This window comes from Staurois parvus, unplaced genomic scaffold (assembly GCF_062004578.1).
Source record: "Staurois parvus isolate SC_StPar_1 unplaced genomic scaffold, SC_StPar_1.0 ptg000414l, whole genome shotgun sequence".
NCBI classification, from domain to species: Eukaryota; Metazoa; Chordata; class Amphibia; order Anura; family Ranidae; genus Staurois; species Staurois parvus.
The window spans coordinates 5243367-5269942 of record NW_028318210.1 but is presented as its reverse complement, the minus strand read 5'-3'; the positions used below and the strand labels follow the sequence as shown (position 1 = coordinate 5269942).

Genomic DNA, 26576 nt, shown 5'->3' with positions numbered 1-26576 from the left:
CAATTCTGTATCTTTCAATGTTCCTATGTCATTTTTAAATTTTGACCACAAACTTGGAAAACGTTGTACCAATTCTTGTAAAGCATAATTACCATCAGTATCAGGCCATTTTTGTGCTGTAGACATTTTAGAGTTGAAACCAACATCACTGTATATAGAAGGATCCATTAACATTGATTTGGGCCTAGATGGATTCCTCCAAATAACTTTAGTCGTAATATCAATAATCCACTTTTGCTTATTGATAAAATCAATGCCAAGAATATTCTCGGTGGCATTACTATACCAAATATCAATGTTAGTTTTCACTAGCCCAGGTATTTCAAATGTTACATTAGGCACCTGTCTAGCAGTGGAATGACCTGTATTATTAAAACCTTTTATTTTACACATGGGTGAATTTGGTTTCACAGGTACGTTTTCTCTGGTCAGATTAATCTCAGATCCGCTGTCAATTAGGAATTTGATCTTTTTACCATTTAGTAATCCGTCTATAAAAGGCCTTCCATTGTCATCCAATACAATTGGAGCGACAAATTCTAACGATATCGGGGATGAATGTGGACGTAATTCTATTTTTGGAACTGGTAATAAACCATTTCTGTCAGTGACAGCCCTTCTCACCATGTTGTCAGAACAGTTGTTTCTAGTCAAAGTGTGAATTTGTTTAACTGATGAAGCATAAGGCAATTCAGTTAAATTTTTATCATTACACAACACAGCAGGTTGTACAAAAGCTGCTTTTTCACTTTTTATTTCCAGTTTCTTTATTTGTGAGTAAAATTTAAACTTCCAACAATGGCGTCTGATATGACCTTGTTTATGACAGTGAAAGCATGTGGTATGCTCTTTATGACTCGCTTGCTTGCATCTGTCGTTGTCATTCTTACTGGGACCTGTAGTTCCTGGCAGCACTGTAATCTGACTGTTTTTGTCACTTTGAAGCGCAGCTACCTCATAAGTGATATTGCTATTTTTCAATTTTCTTCGAATTTTGTCAATGAAACTTACTATATCATTCAGATTTTGTTTTTCCTCTGCTATGACAATGGTTACTGGGTCTAAATACGTGAATTTATTTACAAAAGCTTTGATCATAGCTGAGTCTTCCTCATTTTCTACTCCAAATATAATTTTATATGCTTTGGAAAACTTATTCTTAAATTCAAAAGGGTCTTCGTCAGCAGTGGTCTGAAGTAATTCTAGCATTTCTACAGAAAGTACGTCTTCACCTGTTGAACATAACAGCAATTGTCGCAGTCTGTCTGTCGCGTCATTATGTTTTTTATGGTCTTTATCGTTATCAACAGAATTTTTAATGCGAGACATAAATTTAATTGGTAGCCACATCGGAAATAAATAATTTATGTCATGATCTGAAATCTGATGGCATTTGACATGCATTTCATATATTTCCATGTTGCTATAAATATCTTTATCTGGATCATAAGCAGGGATGTCTTTTAAAACCTTCATTAATTGATTATGTATTTGCAACTTAAGTTTTGCAGTTTTACATAACAATTCTTTATGTTTAATTTGTGTTTCGTCATCAGAGTCAATATCCGAACTTTCAGAGATATCGGACAGCCGTGGCTCTGATTTTGAATCACTCTGTTTATCATGGCAACCTGTTTACTGTCATTCTGCAGTCTTAACAAAAGATGTCTTTAAGTCAATTTGTTCCTCAAGATTCTCTACGTAAGTACAGAAAATGTCACAGTTTGGGCAACTAGGAGCATCTTGAGACAAATTTTCATGCTGTACAGTGCTACATTCTGTCTGTTTTAATGTACAAGCTTTTTTAACAGATAAATCAACATTCAAAATCATTTTGTTGAATATTCTTACTAAATTTAAGATGTTAGATATCTTTTTACGTTGTCTGTGCACAGTAAATCTAGATTTATCTATCTGAATATTGGCCTGTAAACATTCGTTATACATATAGTGCCATAGCTGACTGTCTTCAGGATATAAAGAAACATCTTTAAACTCTAACTTGCTTTCATTAACTAAGTCATCAATAAATTCCATTTTTTTTTTTTATATTGAGACACTCCTTTTGCACAAAAGTTGACTAAACAGGCTGAACTGCTGTAATACTGACACTCAGTGGCTGAATATCTCCTGGCCATGGGAACTCTGCCTTACTGAAGTCTCTATCTGCTCAACCCAGCTCTGATGAAGAAGGGAGCACCCTCCGAAACGCGTTAGCCTTCATCCCCCCCCTTTTCAATTTACCTGTAACCCTGTTTGGATTATGGTTACTTATGCCTGTTATACCATCACTTTAAATTGATATTTCACCTATACTTGGAGAAGAGCCTGAGTGGGAATACTAAATCCTGAAAAGTGGTTTTGGAGTGCTGTGGTGCCTGGAGGATCTGTGAGAGGGATCCATTACTGCTCTTTGACCCGCAAGGGTCGAAGTGATGAGGTGAGAGGCTAATCCAGAAGGTGGTTGGATTCATAAGCTCTATCTACACCCAGATATCTGCACGATTTGTTTCACTTGTGGTCACCTTACAGTATTATTGGAAACACCGTTTACAGTTTTGTTCACCTTCAACATTTCATTATTGGACTTTGAGTTTGCGTTTATTATTTAGTCATCATTTCACTTCACATTGTGCACGTGTGATGTAATATATGTATGTGTATTTCTCATGCACATACGTATAGATTTAAGTTTGTGCTTTTTCATTAGTTTGGGTGGTTTATTTGGTAATTTTGTTATCATTAAGCACATATTATTTATTTTCATTATTATTGTCACTATTTTGATTTGAGTTATTGGATTCCACATTCACTTAAATAAGTTTGAATGTAGCGCAGCATTTATATGGTTTATATTTACTTGATCACTGGTATATGATTTAATGCTAGCAGCTGTTTGGGGTTCATATATTAATTTAGTTTGTTTTAAACACACATTTGGAGCGCAGGAGGGTCACACCACTATTAAATCTAGATTTATCTATCTGAATATTGGCCTGTAAACATTCGTTATACATATAGTGCCATAGCTGACTGTCTTCAGGATATAAAGAAACATCTTTAAACTCTAACTTGCTTTCATTAACTAAGTCATCAATAAATTCCATTTTTTTTTTTTATATTGAGACACTCCTTTTGCACAAAAGTTTTTTTTGCACCTAAAAAGTTTTTTTATATTTTTCTGTGGTATTGGTATATATATATTTTTCTGGACTTATGATTTGATGATTTCTTTACATATATTTATATATATTTACTAGCGCAAATTATTTATTAATTGGTACACTTTATATATGGTGTTTTTTTTGCAGCTGGTACACTATTAGTAAGTTATACAATTTTGACCATAGGCGCTATTATTAATTTTTCTTATTCCTAATAAATTCCATAATTGTTACTCACCGTAATCAGAAGATTTTCTCGTTTGACCCGGCTCAGTCACTGGAATTCTCGTCCAAGTCTGTTTAATCGCCTGTTCTGCTAGGATTTTTGCACCGTGTGTTTCCCAAGACTTGACAATCACAGAATCGTGCGTTTTCCCCCTTAGCAAGGCATGGGAATACTCGGCGATGGCTGGCTCACCAAAATGTTGGATTTTTAGACACATATAATACTGCTTCTAGTGTCTTGAGGCGATTATGAATGAAAGAGCCATCGAAATAAAAAAATGAAGTGTGATTTTATTCTATCACACAATGGTGTCAAATAAACAATGTAAAGCGTATTATGAACAGTTCCATGTAGATAAAACTACTGTAAAACTGACAAGCGAAAGTTCAAAGAAAAAGTCACCATTATCTGTCATGGCTGTCCTGTCCTTGCCATGCTGTCCTTCTCAATGACTTTGTAAAGAAGGAGAAGCCGGATGTGACTAAATTGTAGCTGGAAGTGATCTCAGTATGCACCTGTTGCAGCTTCTCAGACGTGTGTATGCAAGAGTCATGTTGCTTGTGTGTGTGAGCGAGATTGTGTGCCCCCCGAGTGTCTGTGTCTCATGCACTTTTAAGAGGCAAATGTACGTCATAGTTAGTGATCTGAATACCTTCTATGGAAAGTATTACTGCTTAGCAAAGCCATTTCATATAAGGTAAAGATGCTAAACATATGATGTTCGATGGACAGGAACATATGTATGCTGATGTACCAATATTATAAGCTAATGACGTAAATGTATCAATGTTAATGACGTATACTAAATATACACAGAAAATACGTAATGTAATAGTAAGTCACTTCTAATAACCTTGACATAACTACCAAATACTTCTATGCCTAAATATCTCTAAATATAGTCTACTCAACTTTCAACTGGTATATACTATTTCAGCTAAACTTGTATATCTTTTGGTCTCAGCTATAATTGAAGAATAGTAAATACTACCATTTGTCAAAGACCACTTACACATATTAATATTAATTATGACTAATCATAAAAACCAAATATTTTGCAAGCTTGCCATCAATATAAGTGCCGAATCATAATTTAGATTTAACAGAGAGGTTCTTTGAGGAAAATGAAACTGGGGATGTATAACTAGCTACAGTGCGGGAGGCACATAAAGCATATGTAAGAGGAATCCTTATTGCGATTGGGGCAAAGAAAAAAAGGGAAAGACGAGAGAAGATTAGTGGGCTTTTGAAGGAAATAGCTGAGATGGAACTCCTACATAAAAATAACATAAGGAAAGAGATAGAGCAAAGAGTGATAAAAAAAAGAGGGAAGAACTAGAGAAAGTAATGGAGGAAGAAAAAATGAGAACTTTTAATAAGATCATTGGGGAAAGATATAGATGTGGAGATAGATCAGGGAAATATCTGATGAGAGCCTTGAGGAGAAAGAAGAATAGGAACTACATAGATAAAATAAAAAACTCCAAGGGAGAGTTAGTCCATTCAACCAAAGACATTGCAAAGGTATTTAAAGATTACTACAGTAAATTATATAATATTGCCCCCAAGAATGACATAAATAAAGATAAAATGGTAAATATTGAAAAAAGAAGGGATTATTTAAGAAATGCGGGATTACCAACATTAAGTGAAGAACTATTAAACTCCTTAGAATCTGAAATCACACAGGAAGAACTAAAAATAGCATTAAAAAGCTTTATGAGGGGAAAAAGCCCTGGCCCAGACGGGTACACCGTGAGGTATTATAAAAAATATAGTGATTTACTGTTACCTAAGTTAAAGAGATATATGGAGGCGTTGGGGGGAGAGATGGAGATAAGACAGGAATCCCTTCTGGCACAGGTGGTTCTAATACATAAGGAAGGTAAAGACATCACCCACTGCTCAAGTTATAGACCGATATCGCTACAGAACATCGACATGAAGTTGTATGCAAAAGTATTGGCGAATAGGTTAAAAGATCTGATGCCAGATTGGATACATGGAGACCAGGTGGGCTTTGTTAGAGGAAGAGAGGGTCGAGATAATGGGTTGAGATCCCTGATGCTTATACAGAAAAGTAAAATGGAAAAAAATCCAGTAGTGCTGCTCTCGATAGATGTGGAGAAGGCGTTTGACAGGGTTAACTGGAGTTTCATGATGGACACACTGGAGGTTCTGGGATTGGGTATTAGGATGAGAAAGTGGATTGGAAAGTTGTATGAAGGACCGTCCGCGATGGTAATGGTAAATGGAGAGAGATCAGAGACTTTTTCTATGTCAAATGGAACCAGACAGGGATGCCCACTTTCCCCACTGTTGTTTGTTCTATCATTGGAACCCCTGTTATCAACAATTAGGAAAAACATAGATATAAGGGGAATTAATGTTGGAAAGACAGAACATAAGATAGCCGCTTTCGCGGACGATTTATTATTCTATGTTGGAAACCCGAGGATAACACTTCCTAACCTAATGAAAACACTGAAGGAATATGGGGAAATGTCAAATCTAAAAATTAACCCGAGCAAAACAGAGATATTAAATATAAATCTTCCAAAGAGCGAAAAAGAAAATATACAGAGAGAATTTCCCTTTATATGGAAAGATAGAGAAATAAAGTACCTGGGAGTAAAACTTACTCCCTCACAGAAAAATCTTTATAAAGCTAATTATATCCCATTGTTAAACGAGATTAGGGAGGAATTGAAGAAAATGGGTGGAGGAAATCCTTCCTGGCTAGGTCGTATTAACCTGATAAAAATGGTAATTCTCCCTAAGATACTGTATAAATTCCAGATGATTCCCATTAATCTTCCAGAGGTGTATTTTAGGACAATCAAGCGAATGGTAACTAAATATATATGGAAAAATAAAAAACCTAGGATATCATATGCAGTGCTAAGCAGAAATAAAGAAAAAGGGGGGTTGGGATTACCGGATTTTAAAAGATATCATAGGGCAGTCATTTTAGCAAGAATTTTTGACTGGACACATAACTCAAAGAGTAAACATTGGGTCACAATTGAAAATACACTTAGTAGATAGGATCTGAGTAGGAGTGTATGGGTGCCACCACAGTTTAGAGAATTAGAGGAGAGCACAAGTATATACACGAGGATTGTAATAAGGGAGTGGGATAAAATGCACAAACAGAGGAAATGGGATTTTAACTCACTATTAATATCACTAAGAAATTCAGAGTTTTTTCCCCCAGGTAAAGAGGAAATTACAGGTAAATGGATTATGAAGGAAGACGCTCAGTTGAGGGACGTAATGGAGGGGGTAAACTTAAGAACACTGGAGTATTTGAAAAGGGAAGAGGGAAGGATTTTCACTAGGATAGATATATGGAGGTACAGTCAGGTCCATAAATATTGGGACATTGACACAATTCTAACATTTTTGACTCTATACACCACCACAATGGATTTGAAATGAAAAAACAAGATGTGCTTTAACTGCAGACTCTCAGCTTTAATTTGAGGGTATTTACATCCAAATCAGGTGAACGGTGTAGGAATTACAACAGTTTGCATATGTGCCTCCCACTTGTTCAGGGACCAAAAGTAATGGGACAGAATAATAATCATAAATCAAACTTTCACTTTTTAATACTTGGTTGCAAATCCTTTGCCGTCAATTACAGCCTGAAGTGTGGAACGTACAGACATCACCAGACGCTGGGTTTCATCCCTGGTGATGCTCTGCCAGGCCTCTACTGCAGCTGTCTTCAGTTCCTGCTTGTTCTTGGGGCATTTTCCCTTCAGTTTTGTCTTCAGCAAGTGAAATGCATGCTCAATCGGATTCAGGTCAGGTGATTGACTTGGCCATTGCAGAACATTCCACTTCTTTCCCTTAAAAAACTCTTTTGTTACTTTTGCAGTCTGCTTTGGGTCATTGTCCATCTGCACTGTGAAGCGGCGTCCAATGAGTTGTGAAGCATTTGGCTGAATATGAGCAGATAATATTCCCGAAACACTTCAGAATTCATCCTGCTGCTTTTGTCAGCAGTCACATCATCAATAAATACAAGACAACCAGTTCCATTGGCAGCCATACATGCCCACGCCATGACACTACCACCACCATGCTTCACTGATGAGGTGGTATGCTTAGGATCATGAGCAGTTCCTTTCCTTCTCCATACTCTTCTCTTCCCATCACTCTGGTACAAGTTGATCTTGGTCTCATCTGTCCATAGGATGTTGTTCCAGAACTGTGAAGGCTTTTTTACATGTCATTTGGCAAACTCTAATCTGGCCTTCCTGTTTTTGAGGCTCACCAATGGTTTACATCTTGTGGTGAACCCTCTGTATTCACTCTGGTGAAGTCTTCTCTTGATTGTTGACTTTGACACACATACACCTACCTCCTGGAGAGTGTTCTTGATCTGGCCAACTGTTGTGAAGGGTGTTTTCTTCACCAGGGAAAGAATTCTTCTGTCATCCACCACAGTTGTTTTCCGTGGTCTTCCGGGTCTTTTGGTGTTGCTGAGCTTACCGGTGCGTTCCTTCTTTTTAAGAATGTTCCAAACAGTTGTTTTGGCCACGCCTAATGTTTTTGCTATCTCTCTGATGGGTTTGTTTTGTTTTTTTAGCCTAATGATGGCTTGCTTCACTGATAGTGACAGCTCTTTGGATTTCAGCTTGAGAGTTGACAGCAACAGATTCCAAATGCAAATAGCACACTTGAAATGAACTCTGGACCTTTTATCTGCTCATTGTAATTGGGATAATGAGGGAATAACACACCCCTGGTCATGGAACAGCTGAGAAGCCAATTGTCCCATTACTTTTGGTCCCTTAACAAGTGGGAGGCACATATGCAAACTGTTGTAATTCCTACACCGTTCACTTGATTTGGATGTAAATACCCTCAAATTAAAGCTGACAGGCTGCAGGTAAAGCACATCTTGTTCATTTCATTTCATATCCATTGTGGTGGTGTATAGAGCCAAAAATGTTAGAATTGTGTCCATGTCCCAATATTTATGGACCTGACTGTATAATCAATTGAAACAATTTGTGGAGAAATTGACGAAGCCCCTTAGAACTAGGAAAGAGTGGAATGAATTTGAGAAATACTTAGAAGCCCGAGGTGATGGGAAACACAGCACTGCTAAAGCATATAAAGCTCTCACGGATTTAGATAGTAAGTTTAAATTAAAGTATATAGAAAAATGGGAAAGGGACTTAGGAGTGGAGTGGGAAGAGCACACACAGAGGAAAATATATAGAATGGTACACGAAAATATTAGCATGTGTGAGGTGGAAATGAATTTTAAATGTCTGACAAGGTGGTATGTTACACCGATGATAGAGCACAGGATGAGTGAGGAGAAGCAACCTTGGTGTTGGCGAGGGTGTGGAGGGATGGGCACGATGTACCACATATGGTGGGAATGCTTAAAAATACAAGAATATTGGAAAAAAGTTATAAATCAAATTAGGATTATTACTGGAATGGAGATCGGACTGGACCCTGAAACCTGCCTTTTTCATAATTCAACAATAGCTGGAAGTAAATATAAAGAGCTGGGTATATGGTGCTGCCTAAATGCAGCAAAAAGTCTGATTCCCAGGTTTTGGTGCAAAGTTGAGGCACCGAGAGAAGAGGATTGGATGAATAGAGTAGACCAGATTGCTAGATTGGAAAAACTTTATTATACACAGGAAGATAGAATGGTGGCATATTATATGAAATGGGAGGAGTTTAAGTCTAAGGTAAAGGTAAAAGAAGGTACTGAGTAAATAAACGTAAAGAAGAGAGAAGGAGAGAACGAGAAGACAGGAGGGGAAAAGGGGAAAGGAAGAGGAAAGGGAGAAAATATAGTAATGCGTCACTTTCGTTTTTTCTTTTTTTTCCTTTTCTTCTTTCAAATCTTTGTATCCAGAAGATGTGAGAGGTTAGTCGAGTAGATAGATGTCAGGGGTTTAAAGAAATAGGGTGGGGTGGAGGGTGGGAATTAGGGGGAGAAAATGATACGAAATAAGTGTTTTTATGAGATCCTGTTATGTTGTACTTTTATTGTGGAATTTTGTATTGATTTATCTGAAAATGAACAAATATTTAAATTATAAAAAAAAAAAAAAAACTACAAACCTACCAAGAGCATTAATCAGAGAAGGAGCTAAGCGGCCCATGATAACTCTGGAGGAGCTGCAGAGATTTTTCGTTGTAGCATGATAAAATGTGGAAAATATCAAGGGGTATGAATACTTTTTCAAGGCACTGTATGAGCAATTGCAAATTAATGATTAAACACTTTGCTACCACAGACATTTTGTTTTCAGTTATTGCACACGTTTAAAATGCACATTTTAGTTCCAGAAAATTACTTAACTCCTCTAAACATGATATAGTTCTGAAAGTAAAGTCCCTGAAGAATAAACTGGCATTAGCTGCAATTTTTTATGTCACATGACATTAGTACAAATTTTCAGTAAAAATTAAAATGGTTAATTTTAGTGTACAGGAACACAATATATTACTCTTTTTTCGGTAAAATTTAAAATACAAGGTTGTGACAAGTAAATGGATACCCAACATGTCAAGCCTTAAAATTGCGCATGCCCCTTTACATAGTTAGTCTGGCTGAAAAAAGAAGACCATCCAGTTCAACCATAAAAAAAAAAAGTTATAATCCTATACTCACAGTTGATCCAGAGGAAGGCAAAAAACTCAGCAAAGCATGATCCAATTTACCCTGCAGGGGAAAAAATATCTTCCTGATCACCTGAGAGGCAATTGGATATTCCCGGGATCAACGTTACCTATAAATGTTAGTATCCAGTTATATTCTGTGTATCTAAAAGAATCCAGGACTTTTTTAAAGGAATCCACGGAGCTGGCCAGACCCAACTCTTGAGGGAGTCTATTCCACATTTCCTTATTTTGGAGATTACATTTATTTTCCTCCAGTTACAAATTTAAGTACTCAAAATTTTCCACATGTAATGCTTTAAAAGCCTCTACAGATTCTCAGTTTAGGCCTGGCTTACATTAGTGCATCTTCAGATGCGACTTGAGTCATATAGAATTGCATGAAAATGGAAATCACCTTGTTTTCAATGGTGTCCATTCACATCAATGCAACTTAGCATGGAGCACTTTTGGAAGATGTTTCTGTGCTACTTTGGTGCATTTCCTTTGTGTTTTAACCCTATAGAATATGCAGATCTTATCCAAATAGCACTATATAATCGCACTGAAAGTCCAAACAAAATCTGATTGCAGCAGTGTAAACCTAGCTTTAGTGATAAGCATGAGTGAGGGTCAAAGAATTGTTGCCGTGCTCCATGCATGGCACAATGTGTTTTTGTTTTTTGTTAAAACAACTGTGCCACACAAGTGAAGTATTACAACGAATGTCAGAGAGAGAGCCATCATTGTATGACCATCACTTGTAGTTAACTCTAAACTAATAACCTGAAGGCCCACAGCTGACTTAAATTTCAACACATTTTTAAAAATAGCACGTTTAAAATCTTGTGCTACCAGCCAGTGTTTTTTTGTTAATCTGCCTTTCTGTAATGAAAAGTTAAAATAATAGCAGACCTCTAAAACAAGCCTAATCCACCAAATAACATTTTAGATGGTCTGAAACCTTTAAAAAAAAAAAAACTTTATGCTGTTCTTTTCCTCAACATGTCACAGCTGATTATTCTGAACATGGAAAAGCAGCTCTCTTTCCATTGATAAGTGGAAGCTTTTCACGCTCTACTTCACTATGAGCCATGCTGTCAGTCAGTATCATGGAATCAGACACGGAGTTTGTAAATATAGCAGTCCCTAGTGTATTTCTCCTTCCTCTATTGAAGGACACAAATTCAGAAACGATTGGGTTATACTGCCAGCTGAAGGAAGGTAGGACACTGGCAAAAAAGAAAAGCTGTAAGCCCCTATATAATCCCTCCTCTACCCAGCATGCCTCTGACTTTTTTTTTTTTTTTTTTAGCAGAGCTGAAGGGAAAGCGTCCAACCTTCTAGGACACTAGCAAAAAAAAAAAAAACAACATCACTTCATGCTAGCCTTCCTTGCTTCAAGGTTTTTTTTTTATCCTTTGACTTCGGTCAAGAATCTATAATACACTGCTGCTTGAGCAAGTCTCTATAAAGCAACTTTCCAGATAAAAATTTCCTCTGCATTAGCTTTGGAGGCCATACCTAGTCCCCACTGAACTAGACACGTGGAGCTAGCCTGGATTATGACTTTTGAGCACAGCACTTTGCATTGTGATGCTTTCTAAACCTTTGTGCATTTTGTTAGCTGCAGTACGTTTTCAGGTCCAGAGCCATGGCGCAGTCCCAGGTGCATTCCTGGGTGCCTTTTTAAAAGCCCACATCCTGCTTTTGAAGTGACACCCTGAGTCTTCAGGTTAATGGGGTGGTCTTTACCCTCCACCCTGAGGGAACTCTACGCTGAGGTGTGTCCCCATGTCTTGGGATTGAGTCTGGTTGAACAGAACACTGAGCCAGTTCCTTGATCTAGACTCCATTTGACATCACTTAGGTTCAAGATCTTTACCTTCTAGGGAGCTTTGACAGGATGAGTGGCCTGTTTCCCATACACTGGACGATGTTGAGGATGCTGCTCTCAATTGCACAATTTTTCTTAGAGACACTACTTCTCATCAACCAGTAGACTCAATTCTGGCAAGAGGCTTGTGCACTTGGCTGTGCCCAATCTTCTGCATGGCACAAAGAAACCATCGCTGTTGGACCATTTCCCCAGATTGTCAGCACACACTGAAATCCTGGTGCAGACATTTTTGGAAGCCACTCACATGGAGTTAGGTGCTTATTGTGTAGCTAATCCGCATTCTCTTGAGAAGGAGGTCTCATGATAAAATGCCTGGCATTGGTGGAACCTGCCAGAAGTGACATATGCAGATTGTAGAGGATGGAAAGAGTGGTTGGGTGCTATTGTTTGAGGTAAGTACACACTATATGGGAATATGTTTTTTTCATTTTTACATTTCAAAGATTTACAGCAACCTAAAGGGGGTGAATCTTGATCATCCTGTTGCTTTTCTGGGGTTATGGTACATCTTTATTTCTGCCTACCTCTTGCACACCCTACCTTCACTATCCAGTCATACTGAGGTTTAGGCTTGATACATCTAGGTCTGTTATCAGTCTTGGGTCTTGACTATTCCTTTAGGATAGTACACTGAGGATGCTTACTATATTGAGTATCTCATTGAAAGATTGGTTGTCTGGCCAGGCATCCTCACTCCCATTTACCCTATAACATTCCTTTTCAGAGTTTCAAGGGTCAGAAGTTTAAGGCTTGGTCCTTTTGCTTGTAAACCAAGTGGTCATCTTCTGTGGACCTGCTTTTATCCAATGTTCCCTCTGGAGTTCCATTTAACTTTCTTGGTGTGGAATCGGTGTACTTTCAGGTGAAGTTGTTCTCCTTATTGTTGATCTTGTCTATCCTGGTCTTTAGAGCATCAGGTTCACTCTCTGTGGCATTCCCTTGGTCATTAGCAGACTCCCTTGTCTTGCAGGGGACTTTACCTCGTCTGTCTGGTTGCCCTGTATTGCAGATGGTTCTTGGTTCCAGATCTGATCTGCATGCATTGTTTGCTGGCCCTGTGTATTGCTTTCACACAAAACTGACCTACTCTGACACTCGGCTACACCTTCTTGGTGGAAATCCCTCCTTTCTTGCCCTTGCTCCTTTCTTTAATCTAATCTCTCTCCCTTATCCCCTTACCCCTATCTGATGTTCTTCTTTTACACCTTTTCCTTTGCTGTTCTATGTAATCTAAGTGAATTCTTCAACCTACAGAAATGGCCATCCTACATATTCCCAACAGTAACACTTCTGCTTACTGCTATATTTCTTTCATTCCTTGCATTTTAGGATATGATCATAATCTCTTTCCAGAACTATGGGGCATACGTCAGGTTTGGTTTGTATATACAGTACAGCTTAATTACCGGAAAGGTCCCAGGCAACTACTCTAACGCGATGCCATCTTTTGACCAAATCCTTCAGGCAGTCATGGGCTACTAGTTGGGACCCAGTTCTAGATGTGACCTTTTACTTCTGTTTAAAGAAAATCTGGGATACTTCCTGCCATGTTTTTCACTTACCCATGTAAGTCACTTACCCAGCTGAACAGTGCTGCTCACTCTCTGATGTACATAAGCACTTAGGATAGACTTGTCATACAGTCTCCTTGCATGAACATCTTTCACCATATCCCAGACATTATATAGAGGCCTCTTGATGACTCCAGCTCCAATAAAGCCATGCTTTGTTGGAGATGAGAAGGCCTTGTAGTATACCAATACATCCTTCTCGGTTCCCTGGTATCTGTAATAAACACCAAAGCAATACATACAATGACATACAAAAGAACAAACCAATCTCTGTAGCTCCTATTTTTAAATTGTCAAAATAGAGACTCTCAAAACAACATACAACATTTTTCAGGTTCAGATCCAACAAATAAAATCCTTGAAACTTCACCACATGTATTTTTTTCCATAAAGAAAATAGTGGGGAAGTCGCCTGTATAATGAAATATATTAAACAACCCACAATAAAATCATGGCTAGCTGCGTAAAGCAGGGGTGCTCAACTTGTGGCCCACGATTTCATGCTCTCGGATGGCGGGTCAACAAGCCCAGATCGCGGGTTGCCCATCCGCCATCTCAGAGCATCAGAGTGCATGGTGCCGGCAGCGGAGTGAGCAGGAGATGCATAAGCTGATGCTCCCTCTGTAGGGCCAGCTCCTGTCCCAGGCGGAATGACACCAAGTGCACTGCGCCTGGGACCTTTGTAGCAGCATGGAGAGTGATGCCAGCAGAAGCTAGAAGAGAGAAAGGTCAGTTTATTAAACAAACATCTCATGCAATCACCATATTAGCACTTTTAAAAAAGGATTAGTAGGCTGCTTTCACACAGATCTGCAGGTGCAGCACAGTGTACCTACGGCTTTCCTGCAGGTTAGCTGCACTGAGCTATAATATTGACACTATGATGCAGCGCTAAATATACAGCTGGCTGGTGGATATATCCACCCTATATATTGGATAATAGTAAGTTACATATAAACCATACAATTTTCTATATATGGTGTTAGATCTAATCGGATCTGATTCGGTGATACACAAGTGATAATCAGTGCAGAGTAAGAGGTTCTATAGAACCTGTATAGGTGGTATAAATTTGCTTCCCATCTAGGGATTGATTATAGCAGAAATGAACGTGATTACAACCACAGTGAATCTCTATACAGGGATAAAAACTACCACATAGGTGATACGTGCTATGACCCGTATTAAAACAAACCACAATAACACATAAAAGTCCATATGAAACTTTCAAACTGCTGCATGGTTGCTCCAGCCATGCATTTTCATGTGTGCTCCTGTGTTTGGTGAGAAAGTGAAGTGAGAATCCTAGACAGCAGGGCGCATATGACCCGTATTAAAACAAACCACAATATCACATAAAAGTCCATATGAAACTTTCAAACTGCTGCATGGTTGCTCCAGCCATGCATTTTCATGTGTGCTCCTGTGTTTGGTGAGACAGTGAAATGAGAATCCTACACAGCAGGGCGCATTAAAACAACCACAATAACACATAACAGTCCATATGAAACCTTCAAACTACTGCTTGGTCACTCCAGCCATGCGTTTTCATGCATGCTCCTGTGTTTGGTGAGAAAGTGAAGTGAGAATCCTAGACAGCAGGGCGCATATGACCCGTATTAAAACAAACCACAATATCACATAAAAGTCCATATGAAACTTTCAAAACTGCTGCATGGTCACTCCAGCCATGCGGTTTCATGCGTGCTCCTGTGCTTGGTGAGAAAGTGAAGTGAGAATCCTACACAGCAGGCATGCATGCTCACCTTCCCACTGCGACCCGCTAGGGCCACAATGCCTTTTGGATCACCCTGGATCCTGCTCGCAGTCTCCGGGTGGGACAGGCTCCACAGCCCCTGCTGGTCTCTCCTTCACTCCCTCTTATACCTCCATCCACAGGCGTCAGTATGTAAGCTCATTAAAGCACAACATATGGGACCATAAAAAGAAAGACTCCATAGTGTAATACTGTTATTTATTGCTAAAATAGGATACAAATTGCCAAAATGTCCACTCACATTTCTGTAGAAATCAACAGGCTTTTTTCCCCACTAACATGGGTGTAATGGATGCACCCTGGTGTACCAAGATGGCGCCTACCGGAAGTGCATCACCATGCCGCCTCTACGCCTTCCTGAGGAAGCCACGTGGGCGTGGCGTAATGCGTAGAGGCGACGCCATGCAGCAGTTTGAAAGTTTCATATGGACTTTTATGTGTTATTGTGGTTTGTTTTAATACGGGTCATAGCACGTATCACCTATGTGGTAGTTTTTATCCCTGTATTCACTGTAGTTGTAATCACGTTCATTTCTGCTGTAATCAATCCCTAGATGGGAAGAAAATTTATACCACCTATACAGGTTCTATAGAACCTCTTACTCTACACAGATTATCACCTGTGTATGACCGAATCAGATCCGATTAGATCTAACACCATATATAGAAAATTGTATTGTATGGTTTATATGTTACTTACTATTATCCAATATATAGGGTGGTTATATCCACCAGCCAGCTGTATATTTAGCGCTGCATCATAGTGTCAATATTGTTTATATCCATCTTGAGGGGATGTTTGTGCTCCCGTATAGACTTGTATAGCAGCGCAGGAGGACCCCCAATTATAATATTTGCACTGCGTTATAGACTTCTATTATATCCTGTGGGTTTATTGCTTTCTGAAAGCGCACCAAAACTCCAGAATGCAGGCGTTTTGGTGCGCTTTCATAAAGTGCATCTCACATGCAAGGTATAGTAGAAGTTTGTGGCAAAGCGCAGCTAACCTGCAGGACCGCCGCAGGTGCACTACGTTGCATTCGCGGTGCAGGTAAACTGCAGCTCATCGGTGTGAAAGAAGTCTTATAGGGGGGGGGGGGTCAGGACAGTAAGGGCTCATTTACATTTTTGGCGGTGGTAAAACCCCATAGCTGAGATGTGTTTTTACTACATTCCCCAACCCCTAGTGTAGCATCAGGGCTAGCAATGGCAACCCCATCCCATGCTCCAGGGTGCCTGTGCGATTTCACTTCAAAAGGTTGAACTCCCCTGGCATAAAGCATACCAGGATAGTCATACCTATATATAAAACTTCATCTTTTATTTACTCAACATCCACAATACAACAAACAGTTTAAATTCTAGGCCAAGGAAAAATACAATATTGAAGAACTACAAAGGAGATTGAGGCCGTTTTATAGTATTTGGTATCGCTAGACATATTTAATCTGCCCAGTAACCAAAACCAGACAGCAAAAAAAAATACAACACTGCTAACCCTGGTGGATGTACATGTACAGCGGGTAAAATAAGTCTTGAACACGTCCCCATTTTTCTCAGTAAATATATTTCTAAAGGTGCTATTGACGCAAAATGTTCACCACATGTTGGTAACAACCCATGCAATCCACACATACAAAGACCAAAACAAATAAGTTCAGAAATTAAGTTATGTGTAATAAAATGGAATGACAGAGGGAAAAAGTATTGAACACATGAAGAAAGGGAGGTGTGAAAGGGCATGGAAAGTCAAGGCACCAGCTGAAATCTGTCAGTAAGTAGAAAGCAATCTTGCCCCTTGTCAGTGCAAATTAATATCAGCCGGTTCAGTCTCAACTGATGGCCTATTAAAAGGTGTCTCATTACAAAGGTGTCACACAAGAAAATCTCATGATGGGTAAAAGCAAAGAGCTCTCTCTCTCAAGACCTTTGCAACCTTATTGTTGCAAAACATACTGATGGAATTGATTACAAAAGGATTTCAATGTCAATAGCAACTTTAGAAATATAAATGGTGATGTGTTCAATACTTATTTTACCCACTGAATCCCTCATACACATATGTATAGAAAAGAATGACCCTAATTTAAAATAATCACATTTTGTTACTTTGCAGCCTGAAATGAAGACAGACATAGTTTTTGTTTTATCCAGCTGTATGTGCAACACAATATCCAAGTGAAAGATATCACAAACATGTCATAAAAAAAATGTAAAAACAGAATCACAGAATTGGAAAAAGGATCACCCCCTTGTGTTAGTATTTTTACCTTTCGCTTTAATTACCTCCTTTAGTCTGTTGGGATATGTCTCTACTTCCCATCTAGACTTTGCAATATTTGCCCACTCTTCTTTGCAGAACTGGTCAAGTTCAGTTAAATTTGATGGTGACCTTTGTGGACTGCACTCTTTAAGTCATTCCACAGATTTTCAACGGGGTTTAAGTCTGGGCTCTGACTAGGACATGGAAGGACATTCACCGTTCTCTCCTTCAACCTCTGTGTGGACATTTTTGCTGTGTGCTTTGGGTCATTGCCATGTTGGAAGGTAAACCTTCCCATTGACAACTTTCTGGCAGAGGGCAGCAGATTTTTCTCAAGAATGTGATGGTATTTTGCCCCATCCATTTTTCCTTCTATCCTGACAAGTGCTCCAGTCCCTGCTGCAGAGAAATAACCCCATAACAGGATATTACCACCTCCATGCTTTACTGTAGCAATGGTGTTAATTGGATGGTGAGCTGGATTTCTGCCAGACATATTGTTTAGTATTGAGGTCAAATGATTACATTTTAGTCTCATCTGACCAGAACACCTTTTTCTATGTGGCCTCAGAATCTTCAAGGTGCGTTTTGCCAAAGCTCAGGTGTAACTGAATGTGGCGTTTCTTGAGGAGTGGTCTTTTTCTTGCAACCCTCCCATACAAGCCCCATTTGTGGAGAATTTGTGACATTGTTTTCACATGCACACAATGGCCACTATTTGTCATAAATTCCTGCAATTGCGTCGGAGTTGATGTAGGCCTCTTGGTAGACTTTCTGACCAGTTTCCTCCCGACTCTTTCATCCACTTTGGAGTGACAATCTGATCCAGGGAGGGCCTGTGTTTTACCAAATACCTTCCACTTCCTAATAATAGACTTCACTGTGCTTCTAGACATTGATAAGGCCTGTGAATTTTTTTGTATTCATCTCCTGACTTGTGTCTGTCCACAACTTTATCCTGGAAATCTTTTGACAGTGCCTTGCCACCCATAGTTGACTGTTTGCTTAAGTTGCACTACAAGGGACTGAAATGCTCCAGGAAAGCCATTTTCAAGCTGAGCTAATCAAAATGGCCACAGCTGATCACAGTTGAAAGTCAAATGGCTTTGTGTGCCATTGAGAAGGTGATTAGCTACACCTGATTGAGTTTCCAAATAATTTTTAGGAGAGGGTGATTCTTTTTCCAACTCAGTTATTCTGGTTTTGCATTTTTTTTTCTTTATTTCTTTCTGACATGTTGGTGTTTTATGTTTCACTTGGATGCTATAAGTTGAGTAAATACAGTTGGATAAAACGAAAACTGTGTCAGTCTTCATTTCAGGCTGCAAAGCAACAAAATGTGATTATTTAAAAGGGGGCGATTCTTTTCTATACCCATTGTAATATCATATCATTACGTATCCCTCCATAAAGGCCGCAATTAGTGTATATGGCATCCAAGAATATTGTTCTGTGGAAATTTTAAAGTATCAACATATAGATAAATCCATCAATGGCACACCACACCACCTTAGTTCCTAAATAAATTATAGTCTATACATCAATTGATGGTAATTGTTCATCTCTCCATGCAGTCCATATGAATATTTAAGAGTAGTAATCAGTATAACAGAGAACCTCATGTCATCATAAAGGTACACATCTTCACTGTGACAAGCTCCAGTTATATAAATCCAAAGATAATCAAAAAATACATAGGTCCAGTGATCTGGCCAAAACTCGACTCAATAGAGGAGACTGGCTCTGCATCCAGACCAGGGGCGGACTGACCATTTGGAGGGCCGTGGTCAGTAGGGGGCCCCATGAGATGCCCCTGGTACATTTTTCATAGGCTTTTTTGAGTTTGGGCAAGGACACAGATGCCCCATGATCCCCTATTGCCCTGGGGGCCCCATGAGGTGTCAGTCCGCCCCTGATCCAGACTATACCCCAGACACGAGATCTGCATACCAAATGTAATGCAATGCAAGTCCCCATGCAAGATGTAGTGAGCATAGAGGCTAATGGACATGTAAAGTTGTCATTAATTGGCCATCAGATATTGCTATATTGATGTATGGCATATAATTTATTCAAGTTTGGTGTGCAGTTACTGGATTTATCTATACAGTAACACTTTAAAGGATAAGTTCACCTTTTGGACAAAAATAATAAATGCAAATTTTTTTGCATGTTAAAAAAATGTGCATTTATTATTTTGTCCAAAGGAGCCTGTAAAGCATTGCACCAGCGATCAGTAGATCGCTGATGCCATGCAGGTCTCCTGCAGACCTGTCAGAATGTCTGCTTGCTGTACGGGATGTACGAACAAGCGGATATACTGACAGGAAGCGTCAATGAACTGCCACGGCGCTCCACAGCACAATGGTAGTTCATTTAAACTATGGGACTTGTAGGCATTCATTCACAGAACACTGTGAATGAGTGACGCGGCCGTGTGGGCGGAGCACGGCCATGCTGTTTTCAAGTCTGACAGATAGTACGGGGAGAACTGTCCCCGCACTATTAGAGGGGAGGGGTGCCGGCGGCTGTGGCTATGAGAACGTTACATGTTCCAAAGGTGAACTTATCCTTTAGGGTTGGATTACATTATAGAAACGCAGTCCAGATGCATTTCTGCATGCACGTGTTTGACGCGTTCCTGTGCGGTTTTTTTTATGCATTCCAGTTCATTTTTTCACAATGTTTGTAGAAGCAGTCTGCATGTCTAGGTGCTTGATTTTATACACCTGTGGCCATGGAGGTGTTTGGGACACCTGGAAAATGTCCCAATACTTTTGGCAATGTAGTGTATATAGCGTGTTACCATGCACACATCCACTGTGTTATAATGTAATGATGTGCATTATATCATACACATGGCATAAATGACCCTCCTAAACCAGCCCTTTTGTAGCTGCAGGTACAGTGGAGCTATTAATCCTTAACCCCTCCCAGCTGGCTGTACATATATATCTGGCAGCAGGGTCTTAAAGCTCACCTTTGTGCTGCCACATACACTGATCAGCAATAACATTATGAACATTGACAGGTAAAGTGGATAACATTGATAATCTCATAACACCTGAAAGTGGGTGGGATATATTAGACAGCAAGTGAACATGTCGCTCAAGTTGCTATGTTAAAAGCAGAAAAAATGGGTTAAAGACTCACTTAAGTAGGTTTAATGTATATATTTAAAAAATACATTTTGGCTTTGTGAGATTCATTCAATAATGCTTTCATCTGCTTTGCTCTCTAGCTGTAAGGTGTCAGTGTATACAATATGTGATCTGCAAATGACTAAGTGAAAGAGGAGCTGAAGAAGACAAGAATGTGTAATAACTTACATCCAGCCTGCTGCTGCCTGGCCATTAAACAGGTTCTTTGTGTCATACGAACAAGCAGCCATTACCTAGAAGAAAAATATTGGATATCAACCATCTTCCTTTAGGGGATTGAAGCCGTGCGACAGAAACAATTGAGTACTATCCATGATACTTTTTTTATTCACATTAACATACAATTTTTCAGGACAAGCGTTTGGAGTGTACCCCCTTCTTTAAAGTCCAAGCTGTACTAATGCACAAAGTTTTAGCAGAATGTTAAAATAGGACGGTCTGAGGGTGGGGGCAGTCACAGAAGGGGTCATAAAAATGTTGGATAGTGATTTAGAAAACCCAGGTCTAGATTTAGGCCATTATCCTTTGTGTCACATAGAACAATCATTCCTAGTTCAAAAGTTTTCCTTTCCTGAATAGTTTTGAAATTCCCTTTACGAATTAAGACGTTAAGGTCTTCCACAGTGTGGTCTGGTTGTGAGAAATGATGTCCCGCAGGTGTGCAGAAACTATCTTCCTTATGTTCCTTGATGGTGTGCCTGTGCAAGTTCATCCTTGTTTGTAAAGTCTCTCTTGTTTCGCCAACATAAGATCCTTTGCTACATTTATTTGGATGAGGTACACAACATTACTTGAGGTGCTGCTGTATGTAGGTCCCTTTTAAGTGACACTTTTTGATTGATTTGCACAGGTTGCATAATTGTTTTTTGCAGGGTTTGCTTCCATTATTTGTGACTTCATAATCAGAATTAAGTTTCCTGCTGATTAGTTGATGTCTGAGGTTGGATGGTTGCTTGAAAACACTGGATTATGATCCCACCCAGAATTTTACTAAGCAATTAAAAGGTCTCATTAAAACACTACCAACCCACCTACATTCACAGCTTATCAGTACGACACCGGATAATCCAGAAACTTGGGACTTCTACATGCTCCCCAAGACATACAAGCAAGGAAATCCAGGCAGACCCATAGTAACAGGTATGAACAAATCTCAGGGCTTTGAGAAGAAATGTTAAAACCATGAATCATGAATACTGATAGTTTCCTGCAAGATACAGCTGATTTTCTGAACAAGAACAACATTATACAACAATTACAACCATTACAATAACACTTCTAGTCACTATAGATAAAGAATCTCTGTATAGTAACATCCCTCACAAGGATGGGTTGACTGCATGTCAAAGATTCTTATAATCCTCAGCAAACCATAAATGCAGCGCTGTGGATGTCACACACTCACTGAGTTCATTCTTACACAACTGCTTTGCTTTCAATAATGACATCTTCAATGGATGGAGACTGCTATGGGAAGTAAAATGACACCCCAGTATATAATTTATGGCTAACCTGAAGAAAAAATTCCAGAACAGCATACAACAAAAGCCATACAGATAATATCGCCATATCAATGATATTTTCATCATATGGACAGAAGGTGAAGAATACCTAAAACAATTTTACTTATTGATCAACAACTTTCACCCATCAAGCCGCACACCACAATATACAGGAAACTTACTGACAGATGCAACTATCTCCAAAGTTCTAGTTTTCACGTTCCAACACACTAAAAGGGCCATCGTACACAGCCAGGCCATCAGATACCACCAAATATGTTCAGACCCAGAAGACAGAGAAACATTTCAAAACACTAGCAGACTCCTTCCATAAGAAGGGTTACAAGGACAAAACCATCAACACCAGCATAAACACAGCCTTGAAAACCTGAACAGAAAATCTACTTCACTGCAGAGAAAACAAACAAATAACCCTGTACCTCTAGTAACCACATACAATCCAGCACTAGAAGGGATAAGGGATAAGAAAGATAATCAAAGTTTTACAACCCATCATAACAAAGGATGAAACTAAAATATTCCAACAACCCCAATACTGGCTTTCAGACAACCACCCAACCTCAGACATAAATGAATCAGCAGGAAACGTCATTCTGATTATGAAGTCACAAATAGCAGAAGCAAACCCTGAAAACAAAAGAAAAAAGATGCAAACGGTGCAAACAAATCAATCTATCAAAAAGTGTCACACACTCAAAAAGGACGTTCAATATCACCGGATCATACAGCTGCACCGCCAGTAGTATTGTGTATCTCATCTAAGGAAATAAATGTAGCAAAGGATCTTATGTTGGCAAAACAAGACAGAAGATACACACAGGCACACCATCACAACGCATAAGGAAGATACTTTCTGCTCACCTGTGGGATATCATTTCTCACAACCAGACCACACTGTGGAAGACCTTAATATCTTAAAGGGAATTTCAAAACTATCCAGGAAGGAACATTTTTGAACTAAGAATGATAGTCCTATTTGACACGAAAGATATTGACCTGGGTTTTCTAAATCACTATCCAACAATTTTTACGACCACCTCTGTGGTTGTCCCCTCCCCACAACAAAGCCTTGTTGCTTGTGGAGTTGTATTTTTACATTTTCTCCCCAATATTAAAAGTTGTATGATTTTACACTATGGGATGTCCGTTTTTGTCTACATTTTTATGTCAATACTTGCTTTACTGCCTGTGAAGCAGAGAAGGAATTCTGATACAGCCCCTGTGGAGTTACACTGTTACCATTAGCAACACTGTTTAAATCCTGTCCTAGAACATCAGTTACCACTAGCAACGCTGCATACCTCCCTGGGAAGGATTATTGGTTACCACTACTATGTAGCACACTGGGATAGTCCCAAACAAAGCGCATAAGACCATCATAGAGATAGGTGGTCAAGGGATGACAGTGAGTGCCAGTGCATGTGGGGCACTGGTTGGAGCACAGTGGGGCATCTGTCACTCTATAACGGAGTTCACAACAAAGCATTTAGCACCTTATTCTCAGGAACTGGGACTGAATAATACTAATATAATATATGTGTATTGAATATCACAATCATATGTATATTTTATTGCACTATGTTTATTGTATGCGCGGTCCATATGGTATGGTAAGAGGCAGTATGGGTAGTAGAAAAACTGATTATAGTAAAAGGCATTTGTTCTGCCTCTCAAAGAAAAACTGCTCTGACAAATACATAGATACCTATTGCTGAACGCTCCTTTTAGAAATGCTAGTTGCCTGGGTATTTACTATGTTGATTGATAGGTATCAGTGCTTTTTAAAGCAATGCCTCAGAACTGACTTTACTAGTTGCATGTTGGTTTTATATCAACAGCTCAAAAGCAAATTCAGTTATTATTATTTATTAATTTCAGGTACTTATATAGCACCGTCAATTTACGTAGCGCTTTACATATATATTGTACATTCATATCAGTCCCTAACCCTCAAGGGGCGTAAAATATAAGATCCCTAACTCACATTCATACATGCACATACTAGGGCCAATTTAGACAGGATCCAATTAACCTAACAGCATGTCTTTGGAGTGTGGGAGGAAACAGGAGTACCCGGAGGAAACCCACGCAGGCACAGGGAGAACATACAAACTCCAGGCAGGTGGTGGCATGGTTGGGATTTGAACCAACGACCCTAGTACTGCCAGGTGGAAGTGCTAACCATTTAGCCACAGTGCTGCCCAGTTATTGACAGAAGCTGATGAATTGAGACAAGTGAAATAATAAATAAGACCACTTTTATCAAATATGGGCAGTGGGGATAAAATGTACTTCCTCTAGCACAGACAAAAATTTACCATCACAATAATGAGATCTAGACACAATACAGAATATACCAGTTCTTGTGTATTTGACTGAATGCTGATGAGCAGCAATTAGATAACAAGTGGCGTTTATGTGGTCTCCTATTTCTTTGCGTTTCCTTTTCTTAGACTTTACCCTTCGATCATTCCTCCTTCTCATCATCTATTTCTTTGCACTCTCTTTTCTCCCTGACACCTTGGGAATATAGAGACCCAGAAGCAGTTCCAAAGTCCCAGAAATGACTAAAATTCTGAATTTAATCCATTATGGTTAGTAATATATACATTACATTCAGCTTCTTAAATTTCCAGCCTCATCCACTTACTAACATAACCCAAAGGTGGCCTTCAGGTGACCTTACCCAGGAAGTGTTTTTAATTTTACCCATGTGGAACAAAAAAAAAAAAAAGACCTTATAAGCTGGGGTGAAAATTGCCGGGGGGGATTATACATTGTACGAGGTACTGCATAAAGGACTCACCTCTGCCATTGCGCTGGCTTGAACCTGGGTGGCAAGATCCTGATATAATACAGGTGCACGATGGAGGGGAGCGAGCGGATGAGTAGGTTGTCTTGGTGATGCCTCTGCTGCTGAACTTGCAGCAGGTGGTTGGTTTATATTTGGGTCTAAAAAAAGAAGGATGAATGGTTATATCTAGCCAATCTCTTGGCACATTTTCCAATTGACAAACTGAAATACGTTTTATTATTGCGGCTAACCATCTTATCAGGGGAATAATCTGCTCATAGTGCTCTCATGGTGGGAATACATTCCTGTTCACATCTATGTGTTTTCCAGTCCTTGCTCACCTACAGGAATAATCATTTAAAAGGTGGAAACATTCTGAGTATACAACTGCTGATTACACTGATGGGTATTGCATTACACTCCAAAAAAAAAATGGGAGTCCAAACTCTTTTTTTTATCTTTTATTAAATTTTTCCCAATACAAAAAAGTACATCCAAAACACAAAAGTAGAAAATAGAAACTACACCAAAACATATAAATCGTCTAAATCCAACACTCCCTCCAAGAATGTTACTGGGGTTTTTTTTCAGCCAGTAGATATTTACTAGTGTAAATTCAGGTCCTTGTATTTTACCCTTGAAAAAAATCAGCCCCCTGGATCCTCCATTCTTCCCTCCAGAGTAAAGCTCACATTTTTTGACACCGCAGTCGCTACCCCTTTAGCCCTTTTAACTGGAGAGTATACATAGTACTACGTTGCTTCTAGTATAACTTCACATTTGAATCAAGGGTTATATGTGTCTCTTGAAGAAGCACTATAGCTATGGAATGTTGGTAAATTTCCCTCAATATCTTATGTCTTTTTGTAGGGAAGTTTAACCCTTTCACACTAATAAGTCATAAACTTAATGACACTCATTTCAACTATTGTTTCCCTGTCCTACCAGAGTTCCCATTCACTAGGATGCAGATACAGACATTTTAAGATATGGACTTTCTCCCTTCTCTCCCTCCAACAATTTCCCGATTTCTTCCTGCTCCCCCCCCCCCCCTTTCACTAACCCTCCCTTCCCATTCACTCTCTTTTCCCATCCCTAAACCCTACCCGGCCTATATATAACCCTGGAATCTGTCGTGGAAAATTCCCACTAGCTATTTCTAATTGGGGGTGAAACTCAAAATACGCACGCCAACCCCAATCCTTGACTCATGTCATCCCTCAGGTTGGGGTTGACAGCATGCTTGGCCTCCGGCCCACCCGCCAGATCCACAATCTCACTGCCCCTCAGTCCCTCCCACCTTTTTACCCTTTGACCATCCTACAAGGTCCATTTTCTGTAAATCTAATTTCTCACAAAAGTCATTAAAATCTTCTAAGAACCTCAGCCTTGCCGAATTTCCATCCAATCTATAGAATTCTTCACCATCCGAATAGGCTCCACCGTTCAACCAGGAGAAAGAAATCTCAAATAGTGTAATATTGCCAAATAATAGTAAAATTTCAAAGCAGAGATTAAGGCCACTCACATGTCAGCAACTCGTAAAAGGCAC

At 39.2% G+C, this 26576-nt stretch overlaps 1 protein-coding gene across 3 annotated transcripts in view; it reads right to left on the bottom strand.

The window, feature by feature from the left end:
• STARD9 (StAR related lipid transfer domain containing 9) overlaps window positions 1–26576 on the bottom strand; it is a 252204-nt gene that overhangs the window by 25034 nt on the left and 200594 nt on the right. For all 3 annotated transcript variants that reach the window (XM_089686880.1, XM_089686878.1, XM_089686879.1), the window contains exons 28-30: window positions 25037–25182; window positions 20876–20940; window positions 13515–13720 (exon numbers count right to left, since the gene is read on the bottom strand). In XM_089686880.1, coding sequence (XP_089543006.1) covers window positions 13515–13720; window positions 20876–20940; window positions 25037–25182 — 417 coding nt within the window. The remainder of the gene's footprint in view (window positions 1–13514; window positions 13721–20875; window positions 20941–25036; window positions 25183–26576) is intronic.